Source organism: Accipiter gentilis, chromosome 33, assembly GCF_929443795.1.
Source record: "Accipiter gentilis chromosome 33, bAccGen1.1, whole genome shotgun sequence".
NCBI lineage: Eukaryota > Metazoa > Chordata > Aves > Accipitriformes > Accipitridae > Astur > Astur gentilis.
The window spans coordinates 14,002,545-14,026,125 of NC_064912.1; the positions used below are offsets into that span (position 1 = coordinate 14,002,545).

At 36.7% G+C, this 23,581-nt stretch overlaps 1 protein-coding gene across 15 annotated transcripts in view; it reads left to right on the forward strand.

Annotated features, from left to right (window-relative positions):
* SUN1 (Sad1 and UNC84 domain containing 1) overlaps window positions 1–23,581 on the forward strand; it is a 35,782-nt gene that overhangs the window by 9,459 nt on the left and 2,742 nt on the right. For 7 of the 15 annotated variants that reach the window (XM_049835440.1, XM_049835439.1, XM_049835446.1 and 4 more), the window contains 20 exons: window positions 2,155–2,251; window positions 8,391–8,585; window positions 8,928–9,118; window positions 10,226–10,252; window positions 10,357–10,551; window positions 12,311–12,433; window positions 13,445–13,528; window positions 13,849–13,959; window positions 15,360–15,458; window positions 16,125–16,218; window positions 16,331–16,389; window positions 17,427–17,563; window positions 17,715–17,939; window positions 18,444–18,530; window positions 18,905–18,948; window positions 19,995–20,130; window positions 21,040–21,294; window positions 21,831–21,915; window positions 22,438–22,553; window positions 23,036–23,203. In XM_049835440.1, coding sequence (XP_049691397.1) covers window positions 2,175–2,251; window positions 8,391–8,585; window positions 8,928–9,118; window positions 10,226–10,252; window positions 10,357–10,551; window positions 12,311–12,433; window positions 13,445–13,528; window positions 13,849–13,959; window positions 15,360–15,458; window positions 16,125–16,218; window positions 16,331–16,389; window positions 17,427–17,563; window positions 17,715–17,939; window positions 18,444–18,530; window positions 18,905–18,948; window positions 19,995–20,130; window positions 21,040–21,294; window positions 21,831–21,915; window positions 22,438–22,553; window positions 23,036–23,203 — 2,508 coding nt within the window. In that variant the 5' untranslated portion in view covers window positions 2,155–2,174. Of the gene's footprint in view, window positions 1–2,154; window positions 2,252–8,390; window positions 8,586–8,927; window positions 9,119–10,225; window positions 10,253–10,356; window positions 10,552–12,310; window positions 12,434–13,444; window positions 13,529–13,848; window positions 13,960–15,359; window positions 15,459–16,124; window positions 16,219–16,330; window positions 16,390–17,426; window positions 17,564–17,714; window positions 17,940–18,443; window positions 18,531–18,904; window positions 18,949–19,994; window positions 20,131–21,039; window positions 21,295–21,830; window positions 21,916–22,437; window positions 22,554–23,035; window positions 23,204–23,581 lie in introns of those variants that run through there. The other 8 variants (XM_049835449.1, XM_049835451.1, XM_049835450.1 and 5 more) reach the window with 6 other exon arrangements.

Genomic DNA, 23,581 nt, shown 5'->3' on the forward strand with positions numbered 1-23,581 from the left:
GGGAAAATATTGCTGGGTGTCAAAAGCACGATATCGGCTATTGAGTTGCCAGTTAAAAACTAGGTTTATTGATGAAATGATGTGTGCTGAGCAGTCAAGATCAGCTCCGGTGCAAACTAAACAGAGGTTTCCCTAGCTTGCAGTTTCAAAATCTTTCTATTGGGATGGACCAATTTAAACAGATCAACCTTAATGATTGTTTTGAATTTCAACTGGCATATGTCCAAGAAATCTGTTTTGCTGTTGTTTAAAACAAGTGCTCTCTGTTATCAGTATCCCTCACCTTGAAATTAACTGTATTTCCACTTTCATTACTGGGGAATCATTACTCTCTGGTCCCCGTTTCCTGTGTTCTAAAATGAGCTCTTATTTGTTCTCAAAGTATGGCAGCAGCTGTTATGTCTTTGAGCAGTATTTGCTGCAAGAGAACTAGAAGACTTCTTTGCTAATGCTTCTGCACTACTGATTTAAGCTTCCTCTAAACAAACAACTAATTTCATATACAAGCCAGTGGAAGCATCATAGCTCTGGGACAAGTGAACTAAGTGTAGAGAAAGATCACTTAGTGGAAATGCTTTCTCTATGATATTAAAAGATGCGTAAATAGCAGAGGTGAGACCTTATTTTTCATTAACCCCACAAATGCATGAGAGGTGCTTGCATTCAGAAAGCTACAATGTTTAGGCCTGCAAGTTTTGATTTTTAAAAACAAGAAGGAAACTCTGTCTTCAGTAGTAATGGAAATATCCTCCTGCCTTATTGACATCAGGATTTGGAGGCTACAGGTGGACTGACTAAGAGCATTTTAATGTTATGTGTAGAGATTTCTTTTTGAGCTGCTATTACCTGTACCTTGCTGTTTTTTGTCTATTTTTTTATGTATATGTAGCTATACAAATGAAAGCTCCTATTTCAGCATAGCAAAGTGCATCCCCAAAATGAGATACTTGTTGATGTTTTGATTATAAGAATTAAAGCATAGCTAGGGATATTTTTACCTTAGTTTAGGCATGTCATCACAGTTGTGTGGAATATCTTTTACTACTGCTGAAACAGGAGCTGTAGATAATCTGAAAATAGCCAAGATTCTGCTTTGCTAACCATGCAAATCCAGGATAGCCAAATTCCTATTTGTTAACCATGAATAACCTGCTATCTAGGAATCTTTTCTAGAAAGCAAAACTTTTCTTGTGGCTAAAAAAAAATGAGAAGGGCTCAAGGTTTTTTGCAAATATTTTGAACTTTAAAGTCAAATTGTACATAACGCCACAAGTAGTCACCCATGCAGCCCTACAGTTTCTCAATATGACAACATCAGTTTTTATTTTCTTCCTAAAGCTATGATACCTTTCAAAGACCCCATGGAAAGTTTTATGAGAGTTGGTTCGGTGGTTTTGGTTTGGTGGTTTTGGTGGTTTTTTTGTTGGGGTTTTTTTGGAAGTGGATGGCACTCTGGAAAATGTACCTAATTCTAGCCATGTGAGTCATTTTGCAGTTGGCTTTTCTGCTAGGGTGTGTATTCAGTGTTTTTTATGACAGGAATAAATTAACCGATACCAAATATTAGAATTTTATGTGAAATGAAGGAAACTCCCTTGCTGCGTAGTGGATGGTGTTCAAAGGTTGTAGAGTAAAATGATTTGACTATATGTAAAAACTTTCTCAAGTTTCATCTGTGTTACACTTTGTTGGTGCACAGAACAGCCTGGGTGCTGCTCAATGGGCTTTCAAAGCAAAACTCATTGTGAAGAGGTCTCTGAAAGCATGGCTATGTAGTTTTATTAAATTTTTATGCTTGCTTAGCTTTTGGGGTTGCTAGCGTAACTTAGTTCCTGTGGAAGTGTTTGTGGTAGAGTTGTGATAAGAGCTTGGTTCATATTACAGTAATGTTCCAGAGAACTCGGAAATTGCAGAAAATAGAGTATCGTAAAGACAGTCATGGTCAGAAATACACTGAACTTCATGCAGTAATGATAAGGGATATCTAGCGCTAGCAGCAATACTGCTGAAATATTGAGAGCTCCCTATTTCTGGTAACAGTAGCTTTTTTTTTTTTTTCAATATGTCATAATACAGGCTGAACAATGCAAGGGCTCCTACATTGACTTTATGTAATTTTAAGTCATTGCATTACTTTATTTTCACCTTTTACAGTATGATTTGAAACAGTCAACATGGACTTTTCACGTCTACACACGTACACTCCTCCCCAATGTCTGCCAGAGAACACTGGCTATACATATGCACTCAGGTGAGAACTCTTTTCTTCTTGTAGAGAAACTATATGTTCTCTGAATGTTAATTATGGAGAGTTTAGTTTTCATGGTAAGTAGCTGACTACTTTGAAGAAGCATGCTTTATCTGGTCTGTTTTGAAAATAACTGCTGTGTCCTAAATGAAGGAAGGAATACATGCTGAACTAACAGGACAATGACTAAGATAATGACTCAGTGTTTATTAGTTGCTATGAATAACTAGTCTCCACCTAGTTACAATTGCTGTTTTATTTCTACAAGTATGTCATCAAAATTATTAGATGTTTTCTGGTATGTCTTGTAACTTCTGTGTGTGTTTTCTTTTGTGACTTGGTGCCATTTTCACTTTAAAACACTGATTGATATGCACTCATTGCTACTAATATGGAATTTGGCTGGAAGTGGCATATTGGTTACTTGTTTTATCAAAACTGCTTGTTGTGTGAATCTAAAATCTGTATTCTAATGAACTTGCTATTTCTTGTATCTTTTTGTTAAACTGACCATTATTAGTATTGTGTATTCAAAATAAATTTTGTGATGCCCATTTGAGTTTTTTTAACATTACTAGAGCAGATTGTGGCTGCTGATTTCATTTATCTAGCTTTTCCTGTTGTTGAATTAGTAGATGTCTTTTGAAGCAAGTATACATCAGTGAGCCTGATTTATTGGTTTAGCTAATTTTAAGTTTAGGAGAAAAAAAATGGTTCATTAGGATGCAGTATGAGATTGCTTTTGTATTTTGTGCCTGTAAATCACTATTATGTATTTAATGTGTATTAAAATATAGTATTTCGGTTGGAGAATACTTGGCTACTTGCCAATAAAACAGAAGTTGGCAAAACTGTAGAATTAAGAGAGCACGAGTTTAATATTCTTGATTTTGTGTACTCTAAAACTGTAGCATTGTCAGTTTTTGTTGGGGGTCATGGTTTGTTTGGGGTTTGGGTTTTTTTGTGGATTTTTTCTTTTTTTTAGCTATGGCCCGATGTCAACAGTGTTGCAAAATGGGATATGTTTTATGTTGAATCAATTAAATTGCAACTCTTCCTAAATTTTTAGAAAAACATTGATAAAATGTTAGGTAAATACAGGCGGGTTTACTAATTTCAAGAAAAGGCATGCTGGACAATGAAGGATGACTTATGTGCCTTATAGCAGCCAGAAGATTCACTATTATATTGCTGGTTTAAGTAGCTCTATGTTGCAAATGTACCTTAGATTGGCTGAAATACTTTAACTCTTTTAAAGAGGATAACTTTCCCTACTGTGAGCAATGCAAATAGACTTTGATTCTTCAGGTTTAGATAGTGACTTGTTTATGTCTCTGTGAGCATATCTTTCTTAAAACAAGCTGTGAAATTGTCATCTAATTTGATTTCTTTTCCTTAGTTGTTGTATTTGTCTGAAATGATACTAGTATGTTCTACTGTACAATCTTCTCCACAGCGACTAATCTTTCTCACAGACAAGAGGGGGGAATAAGTAGGTCTTAGCAATCTTAATTTCTTAATACTAATACTATTGGAAATACACATATTAAAAAAAAAAAAAGAAAAAGAAAAAGTAAAGTTCAATGGCTTGCTTAAACTAATCTGGGGTTAAAACCCTCTGAGCTGGGTTTTTCTTCTTGCCCACTGTTTTGTCAGGCAAGAGTTTTGTTTCTCACTGAAGCAAACAAGAATACAACAGGAGCAAAGATTAACCTGCCAGGAAAGGAAGATGCAGAATGATAAATCCTATTTGAAGTCTGGAGGATAGTTCATTATGACTTTGGGTTTTGTGTAGAAGACAATGGGAGTGCTTGATTTCCTACATAAAGATCGTCATTTTGCAAAACTGAGAACTTGTGAAGAGGCCTTTGTAGAAGGGGAGGGTTACATGTCTTGAAACTTTTCAGCCTCCCATTTTGCTGTTAAGCTGTATTACATATAGGTATTCAGAAATGGATAGAGCTGGATAAGCTGAAGTTTAATAACTGACTTAATGAAGGCAAGTCTAGTTAAACTAGGTTGAAATGAATTCATTTTAATTCTTCCTTGTGTAGAAAGGAAGGATTAGCAAGCACTTTCTTTAAAATTTCCTCTTGAAAAATTCTGTGAAGCCCCAAATATTAAAATGATGGGGGAAAACTACTTGGTACACTGCCTGCTCTCAGGGTGTCAAGAGAATAAACTACAATCTTTTGAGCAGACCCTTGCTGTATGGCTGCTTGCTGAATCTGTGGAGAATGCCATGTATTATTGGTGTAGTTCTTCCAACCTTGGGTCAAGCAGTATTTGGAAGAATCTGAGGAAAGGGTGAGTTAGGCAGAGTTGCTAATCAGAAATATTTTTGTGCTGAAGTTCATTCTTCCTCCTCTCTACCTCACCAGTATTTGTTTGCTTATATTTTGATCTGGCTTGTTCTGCCTTTGACAATTCAGTCTTTATAAAGTCTGTCCGTGAGTTTCTTTAAAGAAATTAGCTTGTGTGTGTAGCACTGCAGAAAGTAGTATGGTGAAGTTAGATACCATAAAGCTATTAATAGAGTTGGTTATGACCTATTAATAGAATTTATATTAATAGTCACTGAGATTACTGTGTGTTTTTAACTGTTTGTAGTTCTTCGTGGCCCCAAATCAGAAAAGTGTTAAACTGATATAGCTAAACAACCTTTATCCTCCTCAAAATGCAAGTCAAACTTGTGAATCTCACCCACTTGTCAACATAAAATTTACACCCCCCTCTTCAGGCTGATCTTTCCTTTTAGTCACCATCAACTTTTGAGTTGCATTGTTTTTGTTAATTCACGTACTTTTAACACTTTTTCTTCACAAATATAGATTAAATTGATAAGAATTTAGTTTGGTTTTTTCTTCCCCTCCCCCCCCCCCCCCCCCCATGTGTCAGAGCATTAAATCAGGATGTAACTTTCTGCAAAATAGTTTAATAAAATCCTTTGGTTTTTTACATGTGTTCTGGGACTTATCGAAGCAATGGCTAAACAACTCAAGGTAGTGTCCTCGGTCAGTTAAAGTAATGCCCTGGTCAGAAAGCATATGAAAGTTCGTATACTGATGATATGCCTGTGTCTGTGTTAGAAGATGTCTGTTTAGCTATAGTTCTCTAGGTGTATTGCATTTATTATTATCTTGAATAATCAAGAACATTACTACCTGTTTCATTCCAAGGAATACTTGTAAAATAAATAACTCAAGGTCCTCCAGACAAAGCTATTGGTGTGCTAAAATTGGCAGACTTTGTTCTCATTCCACTTATAAAAATATAACTTGAAAATTAACCCACTGAAGTTTAGGACATTCTTATTCTGTAGAAGCTCATGTGAAGGAGGTATCAAGGTAATAATTAAGAAGCTGGAAATGTAAGACTAGATCCAGTCAGCAGATCTGCCAGTAGCCATGGGAGCTGTTTGTCAGGGGAAGGAACCAGAGTCTGCACTGTTTATGTGGGTTATCTAGGAGTGTAGGCTAATTGCATCCCACCTTTAAGATGTTTTTTCGTTAGCCATACATATTGCATAAAAGTACAGGTTCATTTCTGTCCTGTGGAAGGAAAGGCAGGGGGGTTTTGTTTACTGTAGTCTCTTCTGTAGAAGAAAAAAGGCTGCCTTCCAAAGTGTGGAAAGTGAGATGGCAAGTTAGGAGGCTTCTAGATACAGTCCTGCCAACAGAGGACAGGTAATACACTTCCAGTGTGAAGAGAATTATTATCCTGCATAAGCAAGAGAGAAGCTGTCTTTTTGTTTAGAGAGGAAAAGATGCCATGATTATTATTTTTTTCGATAGTAGAGCCCAACTCCAAGCTATGTATTCAACCCGAATTGATATAAATGTTCACTGAGATAATAACAGCAAGTGTTCATAAACAGAAACAAATTGAGGCTGGTCACAGCTGTCAGCTTGTCCTGTGTACTTTGTGTTCTTGTGAATTGACTGTCTGTAAGAAACATTGGGTGAAGATGAGGAAAAGCAAATGCATAGTGGCAAGTGTAAATAGCAAAACTGAGTGCTGAAACAACTGTTTAGGGAGGGACTCAATAGTAAACTATTGTGGCTCCGACCCTTTCAGAATGAGCAACAGGAGCTGTATTTAACTTATCTTCTCGCTTCACATCTGTCAGAATGCAAGCTATCTAAACTTAATATTTTTGAAAACTGTGAAAATTATATCCTTTTGTACCTAACCAAATGTAGACTAAACCTGTTTTCACATGAGGCGGCTCCCATCTTATTTCCTCTCCCCCTTCCACCCAAATGTAAGCAAGGATTAATAAGCGTAATGTGTATAGTAATGTATGCTGGGTTTGTCTTAAGCTGAGCTTAGACTCCTGCCCTGTGCAGGGTTGCACTGCTTGTGGCAGTATTAGCAGGGCAGACCAATAAGATCAAGCAGGTGTTGCTGAAGACCTGCCATCAAATTTGTGCACCTCTGAGTGATAGAATAAGTTATTTTGGACAAGCTCTAGTCTGGTTCTGTGGGCTGAATGCCCATTTGATGCTGAAGCAGCTAGGTGTTTTCCTGCAGTGCATTGCCTGGGTTAGGGTGTTTTTTAGCTGAAAGAAACGCTGTTCATGTGCTCTGACACAGTCCCATCTTATGTGTTTTACTTTTTGCATTGTGGAGCAATCAAGAAACTCGCTTCAAAAGCACCCACCCTGTCAGAATTAAATCATTACTGTAAGTGTAGCTACTGGGCCTTCTGATGTTAACTTATTTGTATGCCAAAGTAATACAATACGTATCATATTATTACTTTGTAATGTTCTGGGTTTTTAATTACTGTGTAAGAAAATTATTTCCATTAAATTGTTTTTGCACAATTACATTTTATAGTAGCTGTTCATATTTTTTTTTAAAGGGAAAGCTTCCATTTCAAATACAGATTGCACAGTAGAATCTACTCCTTCATATCTAATTTGCTTGCTTGTTTTTCTTTGGGGTTTTGGGGAGAAGGAGCTGCTTTAGTTAACAATACCTTGCTCAGCTCTTCTTTAAAAAAAAAAAACACAACCCCAAACAAATACCCCAGGAATATTAAAGTAACTGTTGTTACAGCTCTGGATATCCCTGTGGTCCAGGAGGGGACAGACTCTGTAGGAAAGCTGACATAGAGCGCTCATAGTGCTGAGTGGTTCTAGGACCTGGCCTTCCTGTGTGCAATATGTTGTAACAGCAAGCTCTGCTCAGTTACATGACTGAATGTTTCCTTTGATAAGTGTTCTGCTTTAGGCTAGACTTCTGATATAGTAAATTTATTTCTTACTGACTCCTCTGTTTAATCTGTTTGTGTTTGCCTTGTGTTGCTGCTTTGTCTTCACTGTAAGTTTTCATGGAGGTTCTCAGAAAATCAAGTGCAGAAGTGTGGAGTAGAGTTCTGGGGTAATGATGTGAGGCTTGTCTACATGTAAACTTGCCTCTGTAGGATGAAACAGAAAAAATGGATGAAAGACTCTAAACTTCTTTTTTTAATTTGTTCAGAGTTAAATATTTCTAATGATTTGCATTAAATTAAGAAATCTTTTAAAAGCACTTTTTAAAAAGTAATGGTAGTTAAACTAATGTAGCTAAAGTAGGGAAGTCTTTAAGTATCTTAAAGGGGGGAAGTTCCTACTTGTTGGGAGATGGAAATTCAGAGTAGTGTGACATATGGGTCTTTGGTTCTCAAAACAAGGAATTGGCAAATAAAAAATAATAAAAAAAGACTCCTTTGACTATAAATGAATCTTTAACTTGCAACTTAGAGTGCATCATGATTTTTAATTTGCTGCTAGGCATGGTGAAGAAACTGTGTCATGAATGGCTTCCTCTCAAATTGGTCCCAAAAGAACTATCGAGGCTGTATAACCGATACTTGCTCTGGCTCAACTTCAAATGTGGTTTCCATGGTGGTTGTTTCTTTCTAACTGTGACTTGCTTTCAGTTAAACTTTTTTAATATGAATTGCTTAAGGGAACCTTGAATATCTATGTAGTTCTAAGTTGTTTAGGTTATGTGGCATATCTTGTGGGAACTGCTTCATAACCCTGGATAAACTGCTTTTAATGGAAACTTAGTCTAGCTTGAAGGGCATGTTTGTTACTGGGGGAATTTTCTCTTAAACTCTGGTAACTTTGCTGTTCTTATTTTGTTGCAGTTCAAGTTACTCTTCATCTGCTTTGGATTTTGAGACTGAAAACAAAATAGATCCAGTATTTGACTCACCAAGAATGTCACGGCGTAGTTTACGGTTAGCTGCTGCAAGATTTAATAAATCAGATGATGCACAAAATGATATCCCTCATGACAGCTCTTATGCTGGAAACATGTCCTTCAGAGAACAGTCTTATAAGTAAGCATTTTTTATCATCACAAGTTAATTTATCGTTTGGAGTCTTGAAACTTCCTGTTTGAACACAGTAGCACAAACATAGGTTACCTGCTGGTTTATTCTTTGTTCTCAGTGTTTACTATCATACTTTGAAAATTATGTTCAGTGTGTGGTTTGCAATGAAGTCTTTGCAAGAGTATAGATGGTTGAATGAGGATTTTCTTTAAAACCTGATTTGAGTTGTCTAGTCACGTTGGTATTAAAATACCTTGACTGTTGGGGTTTTTTTCATTTAAAATGAGAGACGAAGAGAAATTTGCATCTTTAGTTCTATGTCTTATTTGTCTTTGCTTTGTTTCCTAGGATGTTGAAGCAATGCAAAAGTACAAATAAACAATCTGGCAGTGTAAGACACACACCAAGGAAAAATCTGTCCAGCTCTTCCATTTTTAGCCAAAGCAGTTTCAATAGCCATGCCAGTGATGCATCAATGGTATCTACTGTATTGGATGAATCTTTGATTCGGGAGCAGACAGAAGTTGATCATTTCTGGGGTAGGTAATCATTGCTATTGCTCATATCAGACTGTGTAAACTGCTTGTGGTTTGGTGTGTATAAACATATGCCCACATCTTCCCTCTTTTCCCCATCCATTTTTCCATCCTGCCCTCAAATGTGTGCATGTACTTACTCTTTTGCTGTAGATGTCTGCTTGCTAAGATGCCTACTGGAAATTCAGTCCAGTGTGTAAACTTGATTCATGGGCATTGTCAGCATCAGGACATGTTGCACAGTCAAGTTAATATGCCAGGCAAATGTATACGATTTTGTGATGCAGCGCTATAGACTTGTATAGATGCAATTATCTGTTATCATTATGTTCTTCAAAATGTGCATAGAATACTGTATCTAAAGAATGGTAAACATGTAACTTGTCTTTGAAAAGCCAAAGGAAAAGCATTTTCTTGTTTGTTTATAGTCAAGTGTGTTTCAACTTAATGTACCTTAATCTGAAAGTTGCAAAGTAGTGGCTGGCTGGTTTCTTTTTGCAAGTATGTACAAGTATGTTATTCTGGAACCTAATTTTTCACTGAAGAGGAAAATACGGGAGTTGTCTACATAAAGTATTGTCTATGTAAAATGTCGTGTAGGAGAAGATCAACAACTTATTATATCTCCTGATTCAGACTATTTTGTTTCTAGTCGGTATGCTTGTGACCTTCCCAGAGTCCTAATGTAAAGAATTGTTTCAATCTTAGTAGAACACCTTCTCAACTTTAGATTACCTGGCTCTTAAAACAGAATCTTAAGATACAGTAGTACCAAAGTAGTTACCAAGCAACAGAAACAACGTAAGCTTGTAATTAGCTGCTTTAAAGTCACATGGGAGCTAAGAAAAGGCGTAGCTGTCATTCATGTTATATTGTCTGCCGCTTTTGTGGTAGAATGCTTTTCACTGTTACCCTACTACATTAATGTCTGAATATATGGATCTATTCATGTGGTGGACTGCAAAATATGTTAAATACTAATCATAAGGTGGCTTTTCTTTGTGGTCTTAAAATTAGTGGGACTTTAAATTCGAGTTCATGTCAGATATCATAGTTGATTATGGGACTTCCTTATATTTGGGACCAAATTTTTTTTTTTTTCCTTTGAAGGTCTTGATGATGAAGGTGACCCTAAAGGTAACTACACTTTCCTTTTCCTTCCACATGCATTCTGTTTAATGGTAATTAGCGATGGCAATACTGATGTCAATGCACTGAATGTTTTACTCTTGGTTTGCTAGGTAGCGATACTACACCGATGCAGGGAAATGGTGATATCGCAACAGCAGAAACACCAACCGCAATGATCAATGGCTACACTTGCAGTGACTGCAGCATGCTTTCTGATCGGAAGGAGGTTCTTACAGCATACTCGGCTTCTCATGTGCCATCTTCCAGAATTTACTCTAGGGATAGGAGCCAGAAACATGCATCTAGTAAGTTACTTTTTCTTGTGTTTTACCTGGATAGCAGCATGGTCTATAGTTTAGTTGATGCATTTTCCATGTAATGTTATTTAAACACTTTTCCTACTCTGCCAAATTTACCAGTAACTAAATTCTAGAGATCAGCTTCTATGAAATACCGTTTTTTCTATATCAGTTGAAACTTTATGTACTTGTCAGCTTCTTATGTATAATTATCAACTTTTTTTTTTCCAATGCTGCTGTAGGAATTAAACAATTTCAAAATGAAAATGCCATGGTATCTTAACAAGTTACATTTCCAAACTGATTTGGAACACAATGGGCTGTTCCAACCAGCAATGATCGTAAGAGTCTCCTAATCTGGTATTGCATCTATATGTGTCTGTTTATGAGGGTTTTGGTCAGGGTTTTCAGACAGAAACTTCTTTGCGGTCCAGTTGTGTTGTTGTTTGGTTTGTTGTTTTTTTTCTTACAGGAACTTTCACGATTTAGCAGAATTGTTACTTTGTAGTACTTCTGTTATCCAAGAAATCTGAAAGATACCTTCCTACTTTCTGCTTTGGTTTTTTCTCCTCATTTAACCTTGCAGCTTATCAGAGTGTTTTTAGAAGCTAAACTTCAACTAATTTTAAAAATGGAACTCCAAAGGGAAAAACTTATTCCCAATAGACTTCCTAGTGACTACATTCTTAAAGCTCAAAACCAAATGAATTTGCTGTAAATAAGGTTCTGACTTTCCAAGGCAATATCTATTCTAGGGATGGTTGTCCTCCCTGTCTTGACTGTGTCTGCCTGCATCTTGCATAGCATCTTGAATTTCTTGATTGTTGGTAATTCTCAGTTATCAGGAAGAAGTTGTTTCTTGAGAGGCCTTGAATTAGAGAGGAACCAATTTTGGGATTCTGTAGGTGTGTTACTCTTGAATGAAGTATGTTTTCAGTAACAAGAAATCAGTTTGTTTGGACTATAGGGTGTGACTTTAAATGCCTTGAGGCAAGTATTTCTTCTTGGTAAATGTGTAGCACAGATAGGAGTTCTGTTGGCTTAGCATAATGAACTAAAATTGACATAGTATGAAAGCTGTTTTCTGTGCTCCTGAGTCTGTATTCATACAGGAGAATTCTACAAGGAACTCATCTCAGTACATTCCTTTGAACTTGAATCCGGTAGTTTGGGTCAAACGTGGGGAGGGTGGGGAAAGGGGCACACAGTCATGGCAGGTTCTTGGAATGTGACTGATTCTAGGAAAGCAGCAGTATGGGGAACTGCAGCTTTGTTCCCGTGGCTCTGAAGAAGTGTGTGTCTCTAGCACTTGAGGCAGACCACTGCAGTGACTTCCTCCAATGTAAAGGCAGAGATGGTGAAAAGTCCTCACCCTTTCAAATCCAAAATAAGAACGTAGTTTTTCTCTTTGGAGCTGTGACCCACAAAATTAGTATCAACAGCTCTCATCACTGAGAAATCCTGAGTTCTGTAAGCAAGGAATTCATTGCTATTTAGAGTTCTTAATTCTCACAAAGAAAAGGTATTCTTGCTGAAGTCATACATTCCATCTTGAATGTGTTTTCCCTAGGATGTGTGGTTCTTACAAAAGCTTTGCTGTAATATCTAGCGCATCCAGACTCTTCAAACTACGCTTGCTTAAGTTTCATATTCCTGGCTTTCCATGCTTTGTCCTCACTCTTCCACAAGCTAATGGTCACCAGAGAATAGAAGTACATCTTTATGCAGGTGAATAATTTGTGTTCACACTGTTTTTTTTCAATAGGAGGAACCTATTTCTACACGAGTAAGATTCTGCGATTTGTCAAACATGCTGCAGCATCTTTTGCATCACTATTAGTGCAACTATTTCAAATGGTTTTGCTGAAGCTGGGTTATGAATTTAAAGGTACCTTTTCAGTTGTCTTCCTTGGTCTCCACACAGAGCCAGATTGTGTGTGTTGGGTTTATTTTTTCCTTGTGGACTTCATCTTTGGCACTATGGTGTTCTTTTTCTATAGTCTTTTGACTGGCTCCTATCTTTATCACTTTTTTTCCTCTCAGTTGTGCTACCCTTTTCATACTTTCCTCCTGTTTTGGAACAGGATTCACACATGAGATCTGTGTTAGTTAAGATTCACTTGTTGATTTTTACTAGGAAGTCGTAGAAGTTAATGTTTAGATGGAGAAACTTAAGTTGTTTTTTTTAAAACTGTTTGGTGTGATAGTGTCAAATCCTAACTTTTCAATGTCTTTAGGTTTGGACTATCTTGTTACCCTTAAGCCCACTGTGCACTTAAAGCTTGACTAGATCAGTCTTGCAAAACTGAAACTGCCATCATCGCTCTGCACTACTCTAAAGCACATCTTGTTTCTCCCAAAAATGTTTGATTCTTCTTCGGTGCTTTCTCTTCTATAATACGTACTGTATGAGCAAAGTTAAATTGCCATAGGCAGAAGGTAACTGTTTTTTGTGTGTGAATAAAACTTTTTTCTCTCCTGTTCTCTCTGCCTCAGTGCCTTATGACTTGCTAATGCTCTCTTCTTAGTCTTTTAAGATCTCTGGTAAAACCAGCACAAGGATGTAACGGTTCGCCTGTTTGACAGAATGATGGGCATAGGGGCTCAAGATCTGATGAGCTGTTACTTGGGGGCTTTTTTACTAACTTTGCTATCTGAAAAGAAGCAGAAAGATTTTTGAACAAAAAGGCTCCGCCGTTATTTATAGAAGGAAAAAAAGATTGCAAAGAGTAGGCTTCTTCCTTGATCATTTTTCAGGTTTCCTGTGAGTAACCTGGCTTTAATAGTGAACTAAGCCAGTTTAGCTGAAATCTGCATATATGGTAGCTAAAGTGTGCCTATATGAAAGGCTTTGAACTTGAGAGTTACATTACATGTGTGCTTTTTGAATGTGTTGCAGCTCACTCAGACTACTGTGGAAGCATGAATGTAAAGGAGTTTTACAGAGAAGATAGCCGTCTTGGTGTAAATGAGGAATCAATATGTAAGTATAATGATTGATGTTGTCTTTTAGCTTTGGGCTGTACACCAGGTTGTTGCTATAATAGTAGTATCAGATACCCCATGACTTTACAGAAGCTACAAAGTAAACGTTTGTTTTGCAACTTAGTTGTATGGGGGAGAATGGCAATTGCCTGGTGTAATGTAGTATTTCCCCAAGCAAGTTTTATTCCACTGAAGTTTGCTTAGCGGTTTTTGGTTTGATAACTGATGTTATGAAATAGACTTGTTCAAGTTATCTTGTAACAATCTTAATTTGATCCTGGCTTTGTCCCATTAACCGACTGTTACCACAACCAACAGGTGATGACTGTAAGGGGAAGAAACATCTTGAAATATACACCACAGACCACATGCAATCCTCATGGGCTAAAAGGGTAGCAAGGACCATTTGGCACACCTTTTATTATGCAGGTTGACTTGGACCTTTTTTCTTTTGCTTTTATTTTGCATCGCAATCTCACAATGTTAATCATACATATTGTTGGGGGGGTTACCTTCATCTATCAAAGTAGACTAAAAGCGTAAAGAGTCTAGAAGATTAACTTAACACCTTTTCTGCTTGACTTCTTTCTCTGATACTGCCTTTTGTACAAGCTTGGCAGACTGCTTACCTGTTAGTAAAAACAAGGTGTAGGGCCAGCATACATCTTGTATGTTAGAAAGAACAAGTCAGATTGTTAATTTATTGCACTTTGGGGAAGTCTGTACACTCAATAGGTTGAAAAGCTGCCATTAAATGAAAGCAAGATACGAGATATTGGTATACAGATTATTTGAATAAAGGGGTTTTAACATTTTATTTTTGTTCTAGTGATAGCAATTTTTACAGGACTCTTATATAGGGATAAAATCTTCCCTATGAGATGAGCGTTCCCTAGCTTGAATGACAGAGGCATCAAGAATCTGTTGAGTGCTCTTTATTCAGCAAAGGAATATGATTTGAGACACTTCAGTCACCTAAATGCTTTGCAAAATATTGGGTTGGTATATCTATAATCCCTCAGATTAACCCAGACATATCTGCTAATCTAAAAAGTAGGATTATTTTCTAAATGTATACTACGTAGTTTGTTCTGTAGAAAAAACAGTCCTAGTCTTGGATATTGTAACTGTTGGCCTCAGTGGGCTTTGTTACAGCATTTTGTTATAGTGTATTGGTTTTTTGTTGTTGGTTTTGTTCTTTTTAAAAAGAAACTCAAAACTGACATACTGAAGATCCTTGGGAACATTCAGTTTAATGAAAATTTACTGCTTGTAACTTTTAGTAGGGAATATTTTGTATTATTTTTCAGTATTTCTTAGACATCATGATTTAATTATTTCACTAGGATTTAAAATTTTTAATTGTTCCTTCTGCTACACATGAACCTAGATAATGAACTCGATGTATAATACGGATCAAATAAGATGCTTTTGAAGTTAATGATGTGCATAGAAGTTGTTATGGTAGTACTTTTTTTGCTATTCTCTGTTATACTTGGCATGGTTAGATAAATGTGCTACAAAACGTAAACTTTGACTTTTGAAAAAACTGATATTCTTACTGCACAGATGCTGTTGATCATTCTGTTTATATGTGAGAATTATGTTTCTAAATTGTCTTGGTTTTACTTGGCTTCATATTTATTAGTGGCTTGCTTTGCTTTTAAATAGTGAAGAATCAAGTTTGTAGATTACCGAAAGGTATGTTTTAAAATTATACAGAACATGTAATGGGCAGGGGATTGAGTCTGGTTTACTGCATCTACTGCAGAAGAACCTTAAGCTGATTTATGTACGTTACCACATAGAGTTAATTTGTTATAATCTAGGTTACTTTATGCTTCACGCGTTGCAAACAGTGGGAGCAACGGGATGGCTTGTGTCTCAGAAGGTGTTGTCTCTACTTTGGCTGGCCATTCTTTCTCCAGGTTACTATCCTAATCTGTGTGTGTGTGTTGACTGTTTCTTTTGATAAAACCAGGAATCTGCAGTACATGGTTTATACTAATTTCAGCTATGCTTATGCTGTAGCTTTTGTACATTGAAATGCATGTGCTGCCTTACTTTCTTTATTGACCAAAATAGGCTTAATGAGAGGGTATATTTCTGTTTACAGGCGTAATGGGAGACTAACCAGACTGTTTCATGAGAGAATGAGTGTGTGAATAGCACAGAATATGGGGTGTCAAGAATAATGGGGTGTGGTTGGTTTGGTAGTCACTTCCTATATTGGTAGTCCTCTTGGCAAAAATTGGTGCTGCTAATCTGTGCATTTCTTGAAACATACTGAGGTTTTCAGTGCGTGGTAACTTGGATTCAAATATTAATAATACTGAATTTCTGGCAAGATAGCATTGTTATAACAAATGAGCATTTCATCTTTTTGCATGGCTATTGGTTTTGTTGAGTAGCTGATGTTATAATGCTGTCATACTTGTGATAATCTAGATGTTAACAAGCTGCATGTTGCCTGTACTCGTGCATTTCTCTGCTGCGCAAAGTATTCTTGGCCACAGTTGCATGTTCCTCTGCTTGGTTTCTTTGAACATGTGCCACAGTAATTACATTTCACACTACTGCTTTTTGTTTTCTAGGGAGGGCAGCTTCTGGCATGTTCAGGTTGCTTGGAACAGGGTGGTATCAACTTGTTGCTCTGATGTCTTTGCTCAAGGTGTTTCTTCTCAGAAGGTGTGTATCCTTTGAAAAAATTGTTTTGTGAGCAAATTATTTACCTGGTTATAAAACAATAAAATATGATAAATGTATTATTTCTTGTAAACTTTCCTCTCTCTTTCTCTAGATGCCTTCCAAAGATCTACAAGCTGTTACTGTTTCTTATCCCACTCCTGTTTCTACTAGGTATGTTATAATACAAATTGGTGTTTTAATTTCATAGAGCTCTTTAGACAAAGAAAGTTGGTGAGTAAGTAAATGCACTGAAGTCCTTTTTTTTTTTTTTTTTTAACCTCCCTTCATAGGAATAGTAATGAGGTCGTAAAGAGTAGGCTGCATACTGATTGCTTTGATTATTGTCAATATTCATAAAAGTGTCGTTAAGTTCTTTTACCAACTCATCCTAAGTCTTTCCTTTGCTCTAGACCATGCTTTAGTTGCTTAAAATACTGCTCCTTAGACTGTTTAGTTGACAATATTCCAGGCTAGCTGTCTACTTTGAAATAAACATATTCAGTTTAAAACATTCACCGGAAGTGCTGGGCCATTTCTGAAAAGCAGTTTCATGTCTTTGTGTCCTAAAAACTTGTAGCTACTTTGGGGAGAAGATGAAGCTTCTCAGAAGCTTCTCAGAAACTTAGTGCAGATTCAAAATCCTCTGTACTAGGAAGAATAAGAAAGGAAGAAGTTACCCTGTGTGCAAAACGCTGCTACTTCTCACTTAAGATATTGCAAAAATAAGTGTAATCTTTATGAAATGCTAGATTGTTTTCATGGAAGCCTAGGTTTCCTCCAACTTTTATTAGATATTATGCAATGTGGTATGTAGTAAGTAGGGTATAAGGCAAGATATTTTCCATTGAGACAAAAAGCAGTATTTCCATCTGCCTTCAGTAAGCATGGCCTGTCTTAATCAGTAAATGAGATCTATGTGCCAGGGAAGCAGTAGTATGAGATTAAAGATATATGAAGTTGTCTGCCATACAACTGCATGAGTGGTACTGATGATGGATCTTCTTTAATATTCTGGAGTGCTTGACTTAACAATTTTAAAGCTGGCTCACACTGATTTTTTTTTTAGACTGGAGTAGTGTCCACTGTGAAGGCTACTTTGCAAACTTAAGGTAGCTTTTGTCCTTAAGTAGGAAGACAAATTGTAGATATAAGCAGTCTTAAGGGAGAATTCTCTTGAACACCATTTTTGCTTTTTGTTTCTGATATAGGTATATGGTTCTGGGGGTTTGATGGCTTCATTTCATCATTGAACTGGACAAGAATTGATAGAATACAGAGAATAGATGACTCTATTCATGTTCCTGAACCACAGGATGATTTTTTTCACTCTGTGCACCCCCCAAAGGTAAGGGACAACAGTCTAGGGAAGAACTTCTGCATCTTTTTAAGACTTCTTACCTCCCATGTCTTCAATATTTTGCAATAACTATTTGACACACAAGGGTAATGTAAATAAATGTCTTGATTTTTATATATTAAAAATCTTTCTGCCTTAGGATACCATAAATACGTTTGATTCTGGTCGTATAACTGAGCTGGAAAAGCAAATGGCCTTCATGTCTGACAGATGCCATCACCATGATGAAGAATATAGCAAAGTAATGCTCCTACTCCATAATCTTCAAGATCAGGTTGCCCAGATGAGTGACAAAAGTGAAACATTGAAACTAATAAAAAATGTGATCGGTCAACATCTTAAAGATATGAAGCTGGAGGAAAAGGTAAGACAGTCAGTTATTGATGCTTTCTGATCCTGATCAAAGTATTCTGTTTTAATAATGCAGATTATTAGCGATTGGACTTTAGCATTCTTTTTCTGTTACAGAATTAACTGATAGGTAGTAAATGCTAGGGAGTAGTCATTAGCATTTGTTCCTCCTTTGTTATTGCTGACAGAATTAATTCCAGACAGTTGGTCTAAAGTAGAGTCTTCCATTGCTGAAAAGCAGCTGGATTTATCCTGTTTTCCTACAGAGAAAGAAGACTATAGGAAGGACTAGTGACAAAGAAGGGGTTTTGTGGTAAACTTCCCTGTATATAACCCCTACTACTGCTGAATCAGGCCTTTACATTTATTACAGATTCTATAATTTCTCACACTACATGCAGGATAAATCACTTAAGCACTTAGAATGAAATAAAAATTATGCTTTGTAGAAAATATCAATTATGCTATTTGTACTCCAAAAGAAAATACACCACCTCTTTCTTCCCTGTTTTCTAAGACTGACTTCCTGGCTTTACATCAAGAACATGAGTTGCGCATCCTGACACTGGAAGACCTTCTTGGAAAACTCTCTGCTGAATCCAAGGTATTGGAAGTTAGCTTTGCTAACTCGCTCTAATTGTAACCTGTTGATAAAAGAATCAAGTTTTTTGTTGGCCATCCCAAACCCCAGTTTGCTTTACTCTAGCTATTACAGTTCTTTAAATCTCAAAAACTTGTTTGTGTTTTTGCTCCCCTTTCTTGGAGGGGGTTTCAGTCCAAAGATTAAAAATTATTCACTTGACCAGTGAGGCAGGTTCTATTTGGAATAAAATCTTACTATAGAGGCACAAACATGCATGTGGGGAACAGAGTCCTGTGTAGTAGATGGTGCTAAAATCTCTCATTTTCTGTTAACGTTCTTTATCTTCTTTCTGTCACTTGTGTTTCTTTGTTAAAACTAAATTTTGTATTTTTTAGGACATCCAGAAGGAGCTTGACATGGCAAAAGCAAAAACAGTGAGGTATAAGCACTTTTCAAATATTTTGCTTTTTCAATCCTGGTGCTAATCAATGGTGATATACATGTTGTTCTTTGAAATACAACAATCCTTTTTCTTTGTGTCAATTAACTGATCTTAAGAGTTTGTATTGTCAGCAGGAGTACTTCTGTCTACAGTAGACTTTAACTGTGATGCTGAACATCTGCACAAGGCCCATTTTCAGTGTGTGAGCAGTCCTACAACTGCATTTTTTACTAGAGAAAGCTATTTATATAGAGGAGGAGAATGAGTGACTTCTCATTGTCTTATAAATGCATTAGAATATTTCCTCAAATTGCTCAGTGAAGTATACAGTAAGTGCTTTTGGATAGGCTTTATATTTAAATTCTTGACTTGTATCAATTCTAACCTTTGTCTCTGTTTTTGGTTTGCCAGCTATGCTACTTTCCACTCATGTACTGTGTAATACCAGGATAAAAACTGCAGCACTTCATAAAGTAGTTTCCCCGTTGGGAAGAGGAAGAGAAACACTTATTTGCTGAATTGCATTTAAATTGGATCTAAATGTAAAATGGCTTTAGAATGACGGCTGATACCTTTTTCCATAGCACGCACTGAACACTGATCTATATTGGTCATATGTGACCTGCTACTTAAGCTCAATTTGACACCTGCCTCTGAAGTTACTCTGGTTTAAGCAGGGTAACCTGAAACTTGCTCTAACTAGTGGCAAACTCATGCAAATAAAGTTTGACTAGTTTGCCAGAAACCTTAGATTCCCCAAAATCTATATATGTTTGAGTTATTAACTTGTCAGCCTGGTGATGTTCTAAAGTCATCACTGCTGGATTTGTGCACAACTTCAAAATACTTTGCTTTGAATATATTAATCCTAAGTATGCCCTAAATAACATCTTCAAGGAACTGCAAGCTCACAGCACCTATCATGGTGAATAACTGAACTAGGAAAGCACTTTGCATTAGACAAGTATGTTCTCACACTTTTGGAAATTGATGGAATGATTCAAACTACTCTTTCCTAATTATTGATTCCTTGCTTTTGTCAGAGACGATGGTGAACATGGTCAACTTTTGGACAAAGTTAAAAAGCTAGAACTAGAGTTGTCTCAGATGAAATCGGAGCTGTTAACTGGGGAAAGCATGAAGACAAGTTGTGAGAAAATAGATGTCATTCATGAAAAAGTAGGTTCTGTAACTGTCCCAGTAAAACTTGGTACTACTTGATCACTAACTTTCTTGAAATGCACTGTACTAAGTAATGTGGGGGTAGTATTCATTTGCAAGAATGGTAGTTTTCTATGTAGTGGTACTGTAAATTTTTTTCCGTTAGTGCATAACGCTTTACTAGACAGGAGTTCATGGCTTGTTTTTCTACAATGGCAGGGCTTTTTGCGTTTAACATGTGATGCAATAGCACTTCTCTATACAGTACTTTGCTGTTCTCACCGGTGTATTTTGCTAACCCATAGAAATGTGGAAAAGAAACTTATGTAAAAGCAAGTTAGGTTTGTTGTCTGAGAGTTGTTTTAAAAAATCATGCTTAAGTTCTTCTGAAGCCTTTTATAAGGTCTGACTAGAATGTAGCCAACAAAATACAACAGTAAGTATTGATATGGGATTATCAACTTTGACTAAAACACCATCTTGTGATAACACTCAAATATGATCTAACTATTTTATACGGAATCAAAGCACACCATAAGTAAGTGATCAAGAGACTTGCTTAACTAGGCCTAACAAGTACACTGCTCCCCTTAGAGTTGCTATGGTGCCTTCTTTGAACTGTTGCAGTCAACTTTTCTTATTCTGAAGTGTTAGTCAGACCACTGATGTAAACTGCATAGTTTGCTAGAGCTTTGCTAGGTGTGTCTTGTTCACCAGACTGATGAAATGTCTAGAGTTCCCATGTGTTCTTCTGCACACCTGACTAGTCTGTTATTCCAGTGTAAGTCAATGTAGTTAAAGCACACGTGAAAGCTAGACTTCTGTGTAGTACTGAACGTATGTATTGATTTCACATGTTCCTGTTATAGTATTAATGGTTTATAAAGACTAATAAGTTCTATCATAATTGTTAATGGCTTCTATTAGGTAGATGCCCAGGTCAAAGAATCTGTGAAGCTAATGCTTTTTGGTGATCAACGAGACGACTTTCCCGAATCACTTCTCCAATGGCTGACGTCCAATTTTGTGAGCAAAAGCGATCTGCAGACTTTGCTGCGGGATCTGGAGTTGCAGATCCTCAAGAATATTACTCTCCATATGTCTGTTACAAACCAAAAACTAACATCTGAAGTAGTAACAAATGCTGTGACTAATGCAGGGATTTCTGGAATCACGGAAGCGGTGAGTGACTTCAAGGTCTCAAAAGTTCAACTGAAACTAGAGAGTCCTTTTTATAGGCATTTTGTGGAGCATAACTGTCGATATAAATGTTAATGATTTTAAGAGATGTTGGGAACATTAATTGAAATAGGGAGAATGACAGAAAATGCTTTATCAGGTGTATGCATATAGCATTAGCTGTTGCAGGTTGTGAACGTTTTGTGGTTTTTTTCAAAGTATGCTATCTTGAAAATTGAAGAATTCGCAAGAAACAAGTATACCCAAAAAATGCAGCTCAGGGTGTTGGGAAGGTGGGGGAAAGAATGCAACTTTTGAAGAAATCACTAGTCAAGATGCAGTATGAATTTGTATTTTAAGACAGACAACCGTGCATTAAAAATGGCCTCTGTCTTGACAGAGGCTTTAAAAGACTTGTGATGGAGTGCAGCATCTCAAAGAAGCTTGCAACTTCACAGGTGTGTATGTATCAATTGTTTTATCACTTGATATTAAAGTCTTTCTCTTTCCGTTCTCCTCTCCTATGTGTACATCTGTAGCAAGCACAAATTATTGTAAACAATGCACTGAAACTCTACTCTCAAGACAAGACTGGTATGGTGGATTTTGCCTTGGAATCTGGAGGTAAATAGTAGAGGAAATACCATTTTTACTATTCATGTTACTTATATTCATGTTATTTACTAAAAAAATCTTAAGATGAAGACTAAAGGTTAGTAGAGTACCCTTGCGCGTTGCCTGATCATCAGACTATTGCAATCTATGCCTGTTTTTTACAGAGTTATACATCAGCCTAGGTATGCATGGATAGGGATAGAATAGTTCTTCTAAGCATGTGTGCAACTGGATAATAGAGAACCACAGATGTGTTTGTGTGGGGTGTACACACCACTGAACTCATCAGGGAAAAATGTGTATCTTTTAGCCCTCCTAAATGAAAAACCCTTAACTTTTTCTTAAAATAACATTGTACTTGATAGAAGCTATGTGTCCCAGAAAATTATTAGACTTTAACAATATCTTCAATAGTTTTCTTATGAGGAAAATAACTGGTATATTAGTTAATCTTTGTACAAATCTCTGCCTTAAAAGTCTTCATGAAGAAATGAGTAATTATTTCTGCTAACCTGATGCATTTTTTTTGAGGTGGCAGTATTCTGAGTACTCGCTGTTCTGAAACCTATGAGACTAAAACAGCATTAATTAGCCTCTTTGGAATTCCTCTGTGGTACTTCTCTCAGTCTCCCAGAGTGGTGATTCAGGTAATTAAAGGCAGAGTAAACAAATTCAGCAATGTTATTTTGTGTTGAGTAATTTGGATTGGTTTTTTGGATGCTGGATGTTTTGGTCTGTAATATATTGGGGGTGTGGGTACTTTGAGCTATGTTACCAAGAGTGGGATTCTTCTGGTAGTTCCTGGGCACTGCTTAAGTCCTACTCTAGCAAAATTAAGAGCCTTATAGGAGGCTTGGGTAGTGTATTGGCCTTCTGTAAAGTGGGAGCACTGGGAGGGTTCCTGTTGAGAAGTAATCTCAAGGTGGGTTTTCAAAACACTGCTGGTAGTTCAGGTGAGTATGCTGTCTTCCTGAAGAGTTCTACCAAATAGATTATGTTCTGCTGCTTACTATCTAAGGCTGTCCCTATAATAATTCAGAATTCATTACAACTTCATTACAAAATGCTTGTGGCTGTTTTTTTGTTGTTGTCATGTCCCATCCTGTTCTCTCCCCTTTCTCCTGTCTAGCCGGACATGTATCCAGGAAACTGCTGGGCTTTCAAAGGATCACAGGGGTATCTTGTAGTTAGACTTTCAATGAAGATCTATCCAACTGCCTTTACAGTGGAACACATACCAAAAACACTTTCACCAACAGGAAATATCACCAGTGCTCCTAGGAACTTTTCAGTATATGTAAGTTTGTCTCTGAAATTAAGTTGATGTTTGTATGCATAAAGAATATTTGTGTTACATATCTTGGAAAATAATGACTTAGGGGAGGACAGCTAAGAAGAGAAACTGTTTCTGTCATTGCTCTTAAAATTGCTTATATTTTTTTATGAGCTTTGAGATTAAGAATAAGAAGTGTTACAACTAATTTTGAGGAGTTTCTTTTCTTTTACTTTATATAGTAGTAAACATTTTTGAAGGGAGATGATGGGTTTTAGGTTGGTTTAGTTCTTTCATACACCTTAATTGTTCCATCCTTCCTCCACTCCTTCCCTTCCCCCTCTCCCCCCAAATTTTGGTTCTTCATTTTAACTAGCAGCACAGTTGCATAGGTGTGACTGC